This window comes from Chelmon rostratus, chromosome 17 (genome assembly GCF_017976325.1).
Source record: "Chelmon rostratus isolate fCheRos1 chromosome 17, fCheRos1.pri, whole genome shotgun sequence".
NCBI lineage: Eukaryota > Metazoa > Chordata > Actinopteri > Chaetodontiformes > Chaetodontidae > Chelmon > Chelmon rostratus.
The window spans coordinates 6291745-6307245 of record NC_055674.1 but is presented as its reverse complement, the minus strand read 5'-3'; the positions used below and the strand labels follow the sequence as shown (position 1 = coordinate 6307245).

Sequence of the window (15501 nt, the reverse complement as noted above, 5' to 3'; positions counted from 1 at the left end):
CAATCCGTCACAAGAGCCCAGTCCAGCTCAGGCACAAACAGTCCCATCCAAGCCAAGAATAGTCAACCATGTGGCGTGGAAAGCCAAGATTCTGCAGATTTTTATTCCCACCGATGACTGCACCAGCTGATTTCACTGATTAGCGCAAGTCTAAACAGAGAGGTGGAAGTGATGAGCGCAAACACCCGGTGAACTAAAAACCTGTGAACAGGAAAGACGTACAGACGTATAAAGAAGAAGCTGAAGAAAAGGCGACGGTTCAAAGCGTCCACATGTTGACTGCAGCTACACCTAAAACAGCATCAAATTTGTGCTTTTCAGACATGATTCTAACAGACTGAATATAAGTGATGAGTTAGATTTTTGTGACCTTGAACTGCACATCGACGCATTGTGTTTGGTATTGAGCTACGAGCTGTATTAGCTTCAGTTTTGGAATTCAAAGCCGGCGATATTGGTGCAAACAATGCCAGCCTCTGCTGTTTTTACCATCGCCTGTGTGAGGTCGACATGGGTACTTTTTCCCACGCCTGCTGTTCATATATTGACATGGACCTGCCAAATTCTCTCCATCTAACTTGATTTATTTGCCCATTTTGGGTTCTGAACTGACCTCTCTGCAAACACAACACGTATTTCACATGATGACTATGTCTGTTTGCCATCTACAGACTTTGTCATTTGCTTTCTTACTTTACCATTCATCACTCCGAGGGATGAAAATGTCAAACAAATGACATCACGGCTGCATATAGATTTTTTTTTCTTCCAACCAGGACCCTTAATTTGATAAAAACCATGAAATCAATACCTAAAAAAAGACACCAATAAGAAACGGTGTCAGAGCATTCGGGTGGAGAAACAGGGTTATTGACACGGGGGAAAGGCGAAGAGGGGAGTACAATAACAGCAGAAAAGCGTCATTGAAGGTGGCCCCAAACGGAAGCATGGATTAGCTGGTTTTACCCTTAAAAATTGGTCCTATGTGACGTGCCACCAGGATCATTTTAAAAGTTTTCAAGCAGTTCTTCTACATGTGTGGTCGCGTTTGTGGTTTATCGGGATTAGACTGCTCATGAGTTCATTCTTGGCACTAACTTTCATAATTAGCACCCTTTTTACTTGAGAATCGTGCTGCTAGCGCTTCCTGGCATAGCAGATTTAAGTGTTGTCTTGTGTCTGTGCACATATATGCATGAATCTCTAGAACCCACCTCCAGGAAAAGGAAAAAAAAAAGTCTTTGCACAGCTCTATCTTTATTTTTAGAGTCTGGATGCTGATAAGAGAGAGGAGAAAGCAAGGGAGTGAGAAATGGCATCAAAAGTGGGGAAGTGGGGAAGGAAGGAGGGCGAGGAGAGAGGAAAAGAGAGGGTTGAAAGAGGGGGAGCAGGATGGTCATGGGGGTTGTGTTGGTTCCTCTGCGGTTTGGGAGAGTGGTGGAAAGAAATGCAGCGTGATGAGGGTCCTTCCTCTGAGTGAGCCAGACAGAGAGAGAGAGAGAGAGAGAGAGAGAGAGAAAGAGAGAGAAAGAGAGAGAGAGAGAGAAAGGGACGCAACCACACCAACCTCTCACTTGATGGGGGAGCAGAGGGGAGGGGTGGGGGGGCTCCGCCGCTACTGCCGTATAAAAAGCCAAGCCTGAGAATCCGGCACCACAAACTCACCACACATACACACACACACACACACACACACACTCACACACACAGATCCAGTGGCTGCTCTGTATCTCTCACACTCACCCACTCTCATCGTTCTCTCTCTCTCTCCCTCTCTCTCTCTCTCTCTCTGTCTCGCTCCCTCCGTCTCTCACTCCATTCCTCTGGGCTCTGCATCCTTGTTGCTTATCCTCACAAGTCAGATTGTGTTTGTAAGTACGCGCTGAATGTCTCCTTGTGTATGCTTGGGTTTCCTTAGGTCTTTATGTATGTGTGAATGACTGGTTGCCTACTTTAGTGTGACTGAGCAGAGCAGAGAGGAGAATCAAGTGTATGTGGGTCTCTGTCTCACCCTCACACACTTGCCGGTCCTCTTGCAACTCTTCTCGGGATCTCCGGGTTCCTTTCCTCGGTGACAGGCTCCCCACACCAAGCAGTCACCATTTCCGCCCCCGGGAGACCCACGCTGGCAGCGCAGCCCCTTCCCCGACTCAGCATCGGGAGGAAGACCCTGGTGGCGGCTGCCGTAGGGGTTATGCTGGTCCTGGTGCTGGTGGTCCTCATCCCCGTGCTCGTCAGCTCTGTGGGTACAGATGCCAGCCACTATGAGATGCTGGGCACCTGTCGTATGGTGTGCGACCCCTACCTGAACAAGGGCACTCCGGCCAGCAGCACCAGCTCCACCGGTCTCCAGGCTGAGGCAGAGGCGTTGAGCGACCACAGCAACGTGCTTCCACCCTCCACCTTACTGCAGGGCCCGCAGGGGAAGCCTGGCAGGCCAGGCAAGCCGGGACCACCCGGACCGCCGGGAGAACCGGGGCCACCAGGACCAGCTGGGCCTCCTGGTGACAGAGGGGATCAAGGAAGGACTGGGATTTTGGGTCTGGGGGGGAACGGAGCTATCAGCACAGCCACCTACAGCACGGTGCCTCGGGTGGCCTTCTATGCAGGGCTTAAGAACCCCCACGAAGGCTACGAGATCCTCAAGTTTGACGACGTGGTCACCAACCTTGGCAACAACTATGATGGCATTTCTGGCAAATTCATCTGCAGCATACCGGGCACATACTTCTTCATCTACCATGTGCTGATGAGAGGAGGGGACGGCACCAGCATGTGGGCAGACCTCTGCAAAAATGGTCAGGTTAGTGCTTTGAAACTTTTTCTGACTTTCCTCTCCTCAGTGTAAGCATACCTGACTCCTCTGATGCTTGCTCTCCTCCTCCCCCTCGCCGCCTCCTCTGTGTTCTCGCTTAAATCCACATTAAAGGAGGCTGACTTTTCACAAAGCCAGTGAATTTAAAAATAATAATAATTTTTTTTAAAAGTGACATTGCGAGGAAAGCGTGCGCATCTGCCGTGCGCCTCCAAAGCCCAGAGCGCACAGCTGTGGCACAAAGCGCGCCTGGAGATAAAGATGTGTTGACTGGTTGCAACCCGCGTTCCCTCTTCGCATGATGCGTCCTGACATTGCCGCGTCCCGTGATCCAAAGGACGGTCACAGGTTGAGCTGAACGGGCGGTGCGCGCCGATCTTTAGGAAAATTTGGAAACCGATCCGGCGTTCCGTTTCTTCTGAAATAAGAAGAATGTCCAGAGGAATTTATTGGCACTCTGTGCCGGAGGGTTGGCATTTACAGAGTTTTAGAGTAAACGGAGTGATAATGTTTGATGTGGTCGTCTGGCGTTTAATTCTATCTAATCCATAAGCGTTTAGTTTATGGAGAGATTCTAGCCTGTGGTATTTCGAGTTATGCAATTGCCAAGCCATTATTATTATTGCTATTATTATTGTTGTTGTTGTTGTTATTGCTATAATTATTATTACAATTATTGTAAAAGACAGTATGTGCATCTAATTTCTCATTCATACAACTTTTACACTATAGCGGCTTGTCTGCGCTCTGTGTGAACCGAAGAGGGGACTTATTCAAAATTTCGCTTTCAATACCTGTCTATACAAGCCCACCGGATAACGCTGCCTGTCCGCGGCTGCAGCCATCTGTCTTTCCATCGTGTTTAAACGCAGTAGGACGTGGACGTGGTCTATTCTCGGCTTCTTTGATGCATCATTTTAATGGGGCTCTAATTTTATTTAGCGCCCCGGAGGGTCTTCTCAGGTTGGTAATGTGTGCCAGTGTAGTTTGCAGCCTTCCGATCAGCCGTCACATCTCTTATCTTCAAAGTGGCTGCGAAATGCGCTTCGCCTGTTAAAAAAAAAAAAAAAAAAAAAAAAAGGATGTTAAACTACAGTTAATGGAGATATTGTTTGCTCAGGTTACAACTATATCTATGTCTAATATAATGACAAACATGAATATGGAAAAAGAAATTAGAAAAGAAGCCACCTGTTATATACAGATACAAAAAATAGGCTCTGTGCTACAGAAAGCAGCTTTCACATCTCTTGCAAAACTAATTTCAGTGACATTAAAAATACTCAGTATGAGTTCAATTCTGTGCTAAAATGCAATATATATGATTGCATATCACACACACAGTGCTTCTCTAATGTATATGTGCATGCTTCCGAGGCTCAGCTGCACCTTATTGCTTGCCACCATAATGTTTATACTCAAAGTCAATTGTACACATGGAGGCACAGTATTGTGCTGCTGGTGACAGACAGTTTATTTTGTTTGTACATGATATGTGAGCTCACACTTTACTCACTTCACTTCACATAGGTCACAGGAAATGCATTATTTCTAGTCTATTTGATGAACATTTCACCATCGCCAGTTTGCAGCACCGCAATGAGGTGAAATAAATAAGAAATATGAGTTGAAATTCACCAAACCTGATTCCCCAACTGTCATTTTCACACCACCACCCAACAGCCAACCTGTTTCACATGTGCTGGCTGCGAAATCATTTCAGTTTTGCTCAATTCGAATTTTCTGAAGTTTTCGCCAAGTGCAATGTAAAACAGAGTCATGTCAATTGATAAACACAGAATTAGATAAACGCAGAAGGCTGCTGGGGTCCCGGGGAAGTGCTGATACCACGATGTGTGCAGCATGGAGAGAAAATGAACCTGCTGTCTCACCACGGCAGCTAGAGGTTAATTCCTTTACCCTCGCCAAGTTCACACCCAGCAAGAAAAATACTTCCAGCAATCACCTTCCATATATAATGTCTCACTCAACAGTAATGTTTATGGGTGGGCGTAAAAGCATTGATATATAATAGGGGAAGAAGAACATATGTTCCTATAAAACGCCTTCTGTTCCCGCTTCATTGTGCTCCCAAGAGGAGGTACTTAAGTTAGACGCACAGTGTGCATCTCCAGAGACTGGAGTAATGTTTATAAAGTGGTAACTGCCTCCCTTGCTCTGTCTTCCTCTATCCTACACACAGCTTATACGTAAACTGCAGTCCTCTTGCTGTGGTGTTTATTAGCTTGCGTGCTTGGCTGCTGGAGAAGGCCCCAGAGCCTTAGTCTGCATAAATGACTGTGAATGGTTATAAATGTTGGTCCAACTTATGCTACATCATTGATGAAGCACTGAGAGTCAAGCTGAAGCTCCCACAGTCACAGTGTTGCTTTCCTCAGCTCATTAAGGCTGCAAAAAGCTACAGTGTGAGCTGGGACAGGGGAGGCCAGGGAATTGCGGACAATGCGAGTATTTTATCATCTTTTGGCTTTAGTGAAGCGGCTGGTTTCCAGGCCCTGCAGTGCCGCTTCACTCCAGCATGTGCTCCTCCCACTACAGGGGTTCTTACAAGCTGTGTCTAACATCAACATCCATTTCTTCTCCTCTTCCTCCACTTCCCCCTTTTTCACTTGGCAGAGTGCAACACAAGGATCCCAACACTGTCCCCAGAACTTTGACACTTTTCAAGCTAGACCAGAAAGTGAGCTTCCTGGTAAACAAGCAAATAAGAAATCTATTTTCAGCACCGTGCATTTTATCTGCTTTCCAAGTTCCTCTCCACACACTCTTTTGGCTTCTTCATTGCCTGCTCTTTTACTCGCATGCCAAATATTGCAACCAATCCTAAACTCTCTCCAATAAATCAGCATTTTGCTACAACCTGTCTTGGACACGCCGAGAGATACAGAAGGGACAATGAGGACAAACTGATTGGACGCAGTAGAAGGCAGAGAACAAAAAGAGGACAGAAAAGACATAGTTATTGTGCTACTGGGCCATCGAGTCTATTTAATTGTAATTAAAAAGCTTGAACCAGATCCAGGATGTGTTTGCGCTTCCCCTCTCCATTCCCTTCTTAATATTGTTATTAATCCGCAAAACCGTTTCAGAGTTAATTAAAAGCAATGACTTCAGCGTCAGTCTCTCAAGAGGACCATAGTGAATAATCACTCTGTCTCCTCCTTTAATAAGCTTCAGCGTCCTTCGTGCACATGGCTCTTCCCTAGCAATTACTGCTGCAGCCTCCTCCTCACATCCACACAAGCACACATCCACACATGCTCGCACACGCACGTATACGAGCACGCTGGCACCCCCCACCCCCACCACCAACACCCTACACTCCTAACCCACTGCCTCAACCCACCCCAACTGTGCACTGCCCTCCATGTCTCCTCTATGGCAGGTCTACAGGAGCTCACTTTTTTAAAGGAGCAAAAAGTTTTCATCTTAAAAGGAAAAGTTCTTTTTCACGAAAACCCTGCAAAACAGGATCCAGATTGCGCTATCACAGAATTGATCTGCTAACACACAATGCCATCAATATTCTTCATTGCTCTCAAGTGATGCATTGCGCTATAACAGAATAGGTTACCTACCATCCTCTCCTTAGATTTTGTTTTGCGCTTCAAAGAAAAGAGATTCTTTTTTTTACCCTAAAGTGCTCAAGCTCGTGTGTCGTCTCCCTGTCGAACCATTCGCCGTCACAGACTCCTCCACGGGCGTATCCAGCTCTGGCACACATGACCACAAGACTGTTTATCCTGTTGCCCTGTGTGCAGGTGAAACCCACGCATTGTGTTTAGCATGTGGTATCAATCCCAACATTAAACATAGGAGATGAGCCATCTGGATGAGGGTCTGCTCTGTTTGATTCGGTTATTGACATATGCTCTAAAGAAAGGTGTGAATAACAAAAAGAGATTCCATTCAGCGGCTCGTCACTCAGGTTGGGCTGATGTCTTTATTGAGTTTTCTCAAGGTGAAGGCGGCAGATTTTTTGCATTTTTAAGTCAAAAAATTGAAAAAAAAATGTGAGCGACCTTTGCAAGCACATGCAAGTTATCTACACACAGATACAGCAATACTTAGACTTGATTGATTTTAACATTCTGGTAATGTTCAGACCTGCTATTCTTCATCGTGGTCTGACTTCAGCACTGAGAGGCCTCTGTGCGTCTGCCTGGTGTAACAGAGAGACTCTGTCTGAAATAGACAGACTGGGCTTGAGAGAGGCACCCTCAGTCCCTCAGCCTCTTTGCCTGTGGTATTGATCCCCTTAGGTGTATGCGTGCATGCATGTGTGTGCATGTACGTGTCTCTTTCCTTTTTCTGACCGACCATTTCTTTCCGTGTGATGTATACTGTGGCATTTCTTCTATAATCAGCCAGAGAGGTAGCGGAGGCGGACCTTTGGCCTTGATCTGCTGTGTAATTGGACATTGGATTTGACACTCTGCCGAGTGGAACATTAGAGCTGGCCTAATTAGGTGCGAGGGCTATCAAATGAAGATTGGCCCATGTTGTTAGGAAATACCACACAGATTGGAAATGTCAAGATGACATCGCGCTGTCATCTGCAAGCAGAGGGAAGAAAATCATCATTTATTGGTGAAGTTTCAAAACTTGCTTGAAAGCTGCCCACCACTTGTCTCTAATAATTCTGTTACTTTAAAACATTTGAGCTCGTCAAATAGAGAGCCATTAGAGTGCACACACTCCCTGCGCTTGCATCTCAGATTAAGTAGCTCATGAAATACTGCTATAATATCTTGTGTATTGTGAGAGCAAGAACATACGATCTAAAATAGGCTATGGATTGTCTCCTGTGGCTGGCTGACTCAAGGATGCTATGGTGTTGACTCACAAGGCTTCTTCATTATAATGAGGGCCATATGGGAGATAGACAAGTGCCCCTGGCCCTCTTATGCAAACATCTCTCTCTCCGTCTCTCCCCACGCCCCTGACATTTAGCCGTCCCCTGAATTCAGGTTTCAGTGATACCCACAATTATCCTGTCCCTCGTCACAGGAAAGCAGCAAGTCAGTGGCTTCAAATGACTCACAGTCCGCTGCATAACTCAATGTGTTTAACACCTACTGCCTCCCTTAAATTGAATATGGGCAAGACATAAACAGTTAGTGAGGATGAATCGGCTATTGTATGAAAAATGCATGTCATAGCAAAGCTGTCTGCCTCTCATCCAACACTTATAGAGAAAGTCACTTTGCCTCCTTTTAGAGGAGTCTTTTTTATTCCAGAAAAAAAAAAGAAAATTGCAGTGCCTCAGGGTTACTAGGAAGCACACTGGAAAAATAGGCTTCGTGTGAACAAAGGTTGAAAATTTCGCAGTAAAAGTCTCCTCTCAGATAATGCCGCGAGCAGTGATTGTGGTTTTGGTGCTGGAGGCAGACAGTGCTGTGTACCTCAGTAATTGACTGAGCGTGATGAGTCAGACACAAGAAAGAAAGAAGTGGCTGGATTGCAGGTCAAAGTTGATGCCTCTTTTTTTTTCCATCACTCTTTTCCTCTTTCAGCGGCTCTTTCGGGGGGGAGCAGGCTTAATTTCATCCTCTTTGTGGCCACTGTTGAATTGCGATGGCATTATTTTGGCCTCTTGAGGGTTTCTACAGCATTTGGATCAAGTATCAGTGGTACATGTGATAAACGAGTGTCTGTCCTTTAGCCTTAATGTAAGCAATTTCATAAACAGCGATAGGTTTGTGCAGTGAAGTCATTCTGTTTCAGAGGAGGCTTAGCAGGTACAAAGAGAACAGCTGGTGAAATTAATTCAGGAAGCCTTTTTCTGCACTCGTCTGACAGATGGCAAATCTCCTGTTACCATTTCATTCCTCTTATCATGTTTTCATTTAGGTTCCTCCGACAAACAAACCTGCAACACATGGGAGACCCGACGCTTTCTGACACAACAATTCTCCTGCAGCCCGCCGTACTTTCCAGTGCTCATTATTTCCATAAAATTGCATCTTGTGTGTATGTGTGTGCGCAAAAATGCGCGCGGATGTGCGCGTATGTGTGGGGCAGTGAAATGCTGGACCGGGCTCAATGGCGGTGGCAAGCTATCTAAGCTGCTATTAAGCATGCAGTTCACGGCTGGAATGTTCAAACACAATTAGAATGCAGTACACTTTGATTTAAGGAGGACCAATAGACTCGTTGATCCAAAATGGAGGCTCAACATCAAGTCAACAAATCCTTGTCAGGGAGGCCGTGAGACATGTCCTTGTCACAGTGACAAAGCCTCTTGTAAGATCTCTGTCCCAGTGGGACGTCACAGGCTCGTCCTGCACCAGACACAACAGATAAAAGTCAAACTGTTGTGTTTCATAAGAAGCATTCTAATAAAGGTTTATGATAGAATGAAAATAATCTAAAACGCCTTTTCAATAGAGGCTGATTGGAAAAGAAATAGCACTCATTGAGGAGCTGTGATTGAGCAGCATTTTAAAATGAGCCATAAATGTGTCTCTTTTCCTCACATGAACACCATCATTGTTGGTGCCTGTGATGTTCATTGACAGTTGGAAAGTGCAGAAGCTAAGAGTCCACACTTGACTCTTTCAGGCACGCTTTATCTATTAAGTCCAAGAGCATCCTTGAATTTTCTGTGTCTCCACTCAGAATATTATTCAATCAAAGCCATCACGTTGACGATGTGACGGATGCAAACATGCACGAGCAGCCACAAGGAAGACAACATCGCATGACACTTCATTTACCATCGCTGGAGCCGGCGCTTACAGCCTCACGCTTTGTTTGTCTTGTCAAAGTTCCTCTACATATTCTGGATCAAGGTCACGCACTGCCAGTCGGCTGTTTGTCCTGCTCGTCTCTCGCTATACGTCTGCCGTACCCTGGATTTGAACCTCTGGTTTCATATGACTAACAAGTTCCTTGTGTGCACTGGAGACGAAAAAAAAAAAGAAAAATAGCTCCAATAGGAGCTCCCTGATCATTATTTCAAAAACAGTGAGAGGTTTTATTCATGCGTGTTTATCATTGAAAGCAAACGAAGGAGGCCTAGACTGCGGCAGTTAGTCTCAGAAGGGGATAAAAACCATTAGAGCAGAGAAACAAAACAAAACAAAAATATCATTGCGGAAGAACTAGAAGGATTTCAGGGAAGGTTGCTTTCACCAGGGCTTTCCTTATTCCGTGTCTGCTAAAGAAAAATGTTATAATTGTCTTGTCTGCCTCCTCCTCCCAAACAACATCAATCGTGCACTTGAAGATGTTCTAAATTTAGCTCTTTAAAGAGCAAATGAAGAGAATAATTTAAGCTATATTACACATCTGAGACATTGCCTGAGGTTCTTGGGTTCTGTGTGAACACCTGGAAAGCAAATATTTTGATAAAGTTTCATTAAAATCCCAACAATCCTCCTGAGCCATCACCACCCGCTCCCCCACCAACCCAGAGCGGTAACCCTCTAATAGGATGGTGTTGACTTTGCACGCTCAGGGCTCATCATATGATATTAATATGCACTGGACGCCGGCATCTCGGAATCAGAGCAGGAGGCTTTGTTTGCACATCGATATGAGCTGTGCTAGATTTAATCAGGAGGATAAACAACAAAAAAAATTACAATATTCCATATATTACTCCCGCGTCTTAAAACCTCACCTTAGAATTTCATTATCCAGATTAGCCTTTATAGCACCTGTACATTTCAGCGTGACTTTCACCGTCTGTGGAGTGTTGTTAAGAAAGTTTTAAACACCCTTCAAATCTTTCTCTTTTTCAACAGAGAGAAGGTGATCTGGAAGATATACTTTGTCTCACTCTCTTTGCAAATATTACTTTAAGAGTTGTGTCCATGCTTGATGTTCTTTTACATTCATCTGGCTCACAATAAACGTTTTATTTTCCAATTTTCTTATTCATTTCACCTTCTATTACTAAATTGAGCTCTTTTTAAAAAAAATCATTGACAATAAGGCTACTCAGAGGGCTGAAGGGGTGTCAGCCTTGCTCCTCTCTGCTCTATAATTCAATGCATGAGCTGAAGGCAATGCAAAGAACAGTTCTCCCTTTGAAAATCATTCAGAGAACTGAATGTTTGCAGGAGGAGCTCACGAGAAATCCAGCAGAATATTGGCCCTAAAAGCACAAACAGAGCACAGATATGTAATTAAAATTCAATGTTTTTTTTTATTGTGGTGAGACTTTTGAGAAATGTCTTGCAGTCCTTGCTGTCTTTCTGTAGTTTCTGGTGTTGAGTCATAGAAAATCAGTGTTAATGGCGGTCATAAATAAGATGAATAGTTGTTCTTCTCCCCCAAGCGACACGGAGAAACACTGTGGCAGCATGTATAATGTTGATTTCTGGGGGATATTTGCAAAAATGTTGTCTCACCTAAGATGAGGAGATGTGCAATGCAACGTCACCAACATACTTTAGCACACAGCTTGCTTTGACCAGGTTCAAACCAGGGTGTCACAGACAGAGCACCTTCCCACTTAAATGCTTTTTAGAGTAGTGGCAGGAAAGGCTCACTGTAGCCTCCAGTGTAAGTCTGTCTGATATTGTGTTGCACTGGAGGATGTTCTCTTAATGAATGCTCTGGTTTCAATCACAGCTTGTACCATTTACAGCTCGAAAACATTCGGATTTTAAAGAATAATTTGCTAAATATGACTTATCATGTTCTGTACCAGCGATTCAAAAGCTCAAAAGCTTTACATTCGCTATTTTAATACGCCTCTGCACATCCTCTGCACACTTTTATGTTCCCAACGGCAGGTTGTTAAAAATCAACAGAAGATGAGGTTTAGTGTGATCAGTGATAGCTACTGTGGCAGAAGACACAATGGGAAGAACATCCTTAATATAACTTAGCTTCATTAACAGAAAAAACACACACAGTTACTCACTGAGGAGTCGTATCGGGGAAGTGCAGAGCAGAAACACTACAATAATAGGCACCAAAATGGAGGAAAAAATAGCAGACAAAAAAAACCCCCAATGGATTCTTTCAAGAAATCTTTAAATCAACGATTTAAACTGTGAAAATGTTTAATATATCTAAATGTCAAGAGAACCTGTTCCAGGCTCCTTGTCAGGTTTGGACACAGTTATGCTTTCTGTGCAGGAGATCTCTGTCAGTAGCTGGCCTCTCCTCACATTCGTCAATATGCCTGTTGTGTGTGCTCCTTAAATAGGCCAACTAATTATTGGGAATCCTCTATGCTGCCTGTTGGGCCAGCTTGTCGACACCAGCTCGAAAAGCCCCGATTTAAAGCTGTGTGGACAAACACGGAGCCAAGGCAAGGGCCGGGATGGACTTTGGAGACCTGATAATGAGCCACAAGAAAACACTTCAAATGCACGTACGAAAATTGATTTTGATTCAACCTCACTGACCGGACTAAGTGACTAATTGGCTTATTTAACCATTGGCTACTTTAAAGGATGTACAGTACATTCTCTTCCCATCTCAAGAGAAAATAATGATCTTTTTGTTCGATTCTGTTCTATTTAAGTTACGACAAACACAAACACTTTTCCTTGTTAGAAAAAGGAAAGCATTTTTTATTGCTTCGCTTTGCACCCAAACCAGCACACTGGAGCAAACTTCAGTTTGAATTTAGCATCCAACAGTTTCATAATCATAAAACTCTTTTCATAGTCATCACAGTTACCTGACGGATTACCATGAATGTAACAAGGACTGAAGAATTAATTGAAATCCTGTCGAAATTGCGATATGACCATTTGCAGTATCCAAGTCACAGGAGCAGCAATTTTTTGATAAAGGTAAAATGTGTCAGAACATATGATTGGAAACTAAACACTGTGGTGTTGCAAAGATGCCCCGGCCTACAAATCATATTCTCCAGATGTAAGGGAACACGCTGGCTTGGTACAGACCCCCAGCAAAAATCACATCATCAGCATTTTTCGATGTTTTTCAGTGAAAATGAAATGCAAAAATTACTGTTCCCTCTAAAATCATTACTCATATTGCAATCGCAGGTTTTTTTTTTTTTTTGCATATCGTTCAGCCCTAAATGTAACTGCAGTTTCTGTCCCACAGACCTGGTGATGCTCTGCTGGGCCTGCACTGCAGCACAGATTCACTTCTTGCTTGTCTTTGCCTTCAGTCGGCTCAGTCTTTGGCAGTTGATGCCGATGCTAAGTTGGCTTGACATCAAGCGACTGACTTGACAAATAAAGAGCACGGGCCATGAGAGCTCCTTGTTTGGATGTTTCAGGTCATCATCCTGCAGCATGGTCTTCACATCTGCGGGGGCTAAAAAGTCCCACACTTTTCACCCGACGTGAAGGTGAACACCTCCTTAGACCTTCAAGTTTATAGTCATTGTTAAAAGGTCTTGGGGAGTACAATGACACATGAAAGAAGCTGTATAAAGCTTTTTGTGGCTCCACAGGGGAGCTGCACAAAAGTGACCTTACCAGCCCTCTGGAGCCCACCCCTCATATCTGCCTGAAGCTTGTTGCTCGAGGCTACATAACACCCTCAAATCTCCGACCGAACTGTCGCTGGTTGAGGTAACGTGGATGTCAAATTTGGACAAGGAGGAACATAAGAAGAGGATAAATAAGTGGAGCACATCTTAAATTTAATGTGCTGGAATCTAGAGCCAAAACAACAGACAACGCCGTGTGTCACTGTCCAAATAATTAACAGACTGCACTGCAAAGAATAAGCTTCAAGTTTATGACTCTTGTGGAGGAATATGTTTACTTAGGGCTGTTGGCTCTGCAGACAAAGGCACACGCTGCATGCTGGCATCATCCAGTCTGTGACCTTCACTGGATGTCACTGATTTCTCCAAACTTTCTACTCGTTTTGCACAGATTTTTTTCATATTGTATTTAGCAAAGAGAGGCTGACTGTACAGTTACACATTTTAAAGATTGTAGCTTCAGACACAGGATTTTGTAGTAGTCGATTCCGACTGATAATATGCACAATTAGTGTCTTTGCCACACACACACACACACACACACACATTGCTCTTGCTTGAAAACACAGCTATTGTTTCAGCGCCCATTTGGCACTGCAGCTACACTTTCCTCCCCAGAGAGAGAGAGCATGTTTGTGGTGGAGGTCTTAATTAGGCAGGACAGGTTATTTAGAAACGGTTCCAAATGTCCTATAGCCAGACTGGCAGAATATGCGAGCGCACGTGCACATGCACTTACACATACACACGCATGCACACACGGGCAGACATAGCTCTAAAAAAAATCCTTGAATGAGTTTGCATGATATAAAAGAGAAATCTTTTATATCACGCAAGTCCTGTGATTCTTGTCCCTGCCCGCTATGAGTTATCAGATATTTCTGCTTATATTCAGTGGGTGTCCTCAATGTATTTTTTAATTGTATTTCCTCCACAATGGGAAGCCCCCGAGCCTGCCCTGTTGTCGAGTTTCTGAGACTCTCTTTCTGTGGACCTTTTGTTCCAAGGTTGAATGTTAGGTCTTCTAAGACCACTGGCTTGATTGAAACCATAAATCTGTTTGACAGAAAGGCATGAGGTGACTGACCCTCTGCTTGGTCCTGTAGGTTTAATATCAATATGAAGAACTATTTGTGCTATTGTTGTGGCCAGTAATTCATTTAACTTCAAAATGAAAAACTTTTCAGAAGAATGTAGAGGAAAACTGAGGTTTAATTTTGGTTTTCCTCAACAGTCTCCTTCTGTGCAACACACTTCGTAATTCTCTTGTGGTACAGCAGTGCAATGATTTCTCAGAGTAGTGACACTTTCTTAGGCTCTCTTCGGTTGTCCCTTCATTACCTTCGCCAAGCAGCGAGATGGCATTTTTATGTTGTTTCAACGATTTTGGTCTCATTTGTTTGTTTGCTTGTTAATTAGCCGAATATCTCAAACCTGCATTAGTAGATATCAGTAAAAATAATGCTGAACTTCCATAAGTCCATGGCAGAAAGTGTGAATTCAATATCTGTCTACCTGTGTGTATGAAAGAATGACAACCTACTGAATAAAGATGATGCTCTGATATGTTCTGCAGCTAACAAGACTCCTCGTTCTCCTACATGTTCGTCTGTCCCCGCTCCTCCAGGTTCGTGCCAGCGCCATCGCCCAAGACGCCGACCAGAACTATGACTACGCCTCCAACAGCGTCATCCTCCATCTGGACGCAGGGGACGAGGTTTACATCAAACTGGACGGAGGCAAAGCCCATGGAGGCAACAACAACAAGTACAGCACCTTCTCTGGCTTCATCCTCTACGCAGACTGAGAACAGACAGACACAGAGACAGTCAGACAGGAAGAGATTGAGAGAAAGAGTTGTACAACGGGGGGGTGGGGTGTGTGTGTGTTAAAAGTCGGAATGCTTTCTAGTTTTCCTAATTCTCTCCATCATCACGGACACCTCTGCTTCGTATCCATCAGCCAAGACATTCAGGCTATGTAGCCGAGCCTGGATGCAAAGCTCCTGAGGACGCACTGACAGGGGCCGGGTGGGAGGCATGGGAGGAGTGGGACGTGGGGTGGAGGTGGGCCGGTTTTTGCTTCACTCCTCACCACAATGCCGACGTGTCAGAAGCTCCTCGCTTTCAGTGTCTCTCCTCTTCAGCCCTGCTCCATTGCACAGAAATATCAACAACAAAAATGAAAACCCTGCAAAAGTGGATGATCTCACCTCTTCTCTCCACAGTGG

General features: G+C 44.4%; 1 protein-coding gene across 1 annotated transcript; it reads left to right on the top strand.

Moving 5' to 3' along the window:
* The first annotated feature begins 2176 nt into the window (after positions 1 to 2176).
* LOC121621103 (C1q-related factor) lies at positions 2177 to 15078 on the top strand. Its single transcript, XM_041957423.1, has 2 exons — positions 2177 to 2803; positions 14899 to 15078. Exons 1-2 carry the CDS (start codon positions 2195 to 2197, stop codon positions 15076 to 15078), a joined length of 789 nt encoding a protein of 262 aa, XP_041813357.1. The 5' UTR covers positions 2177 to 2194.
* Positions 15079 to 15501: the final 423 nt, after the last annotated feature.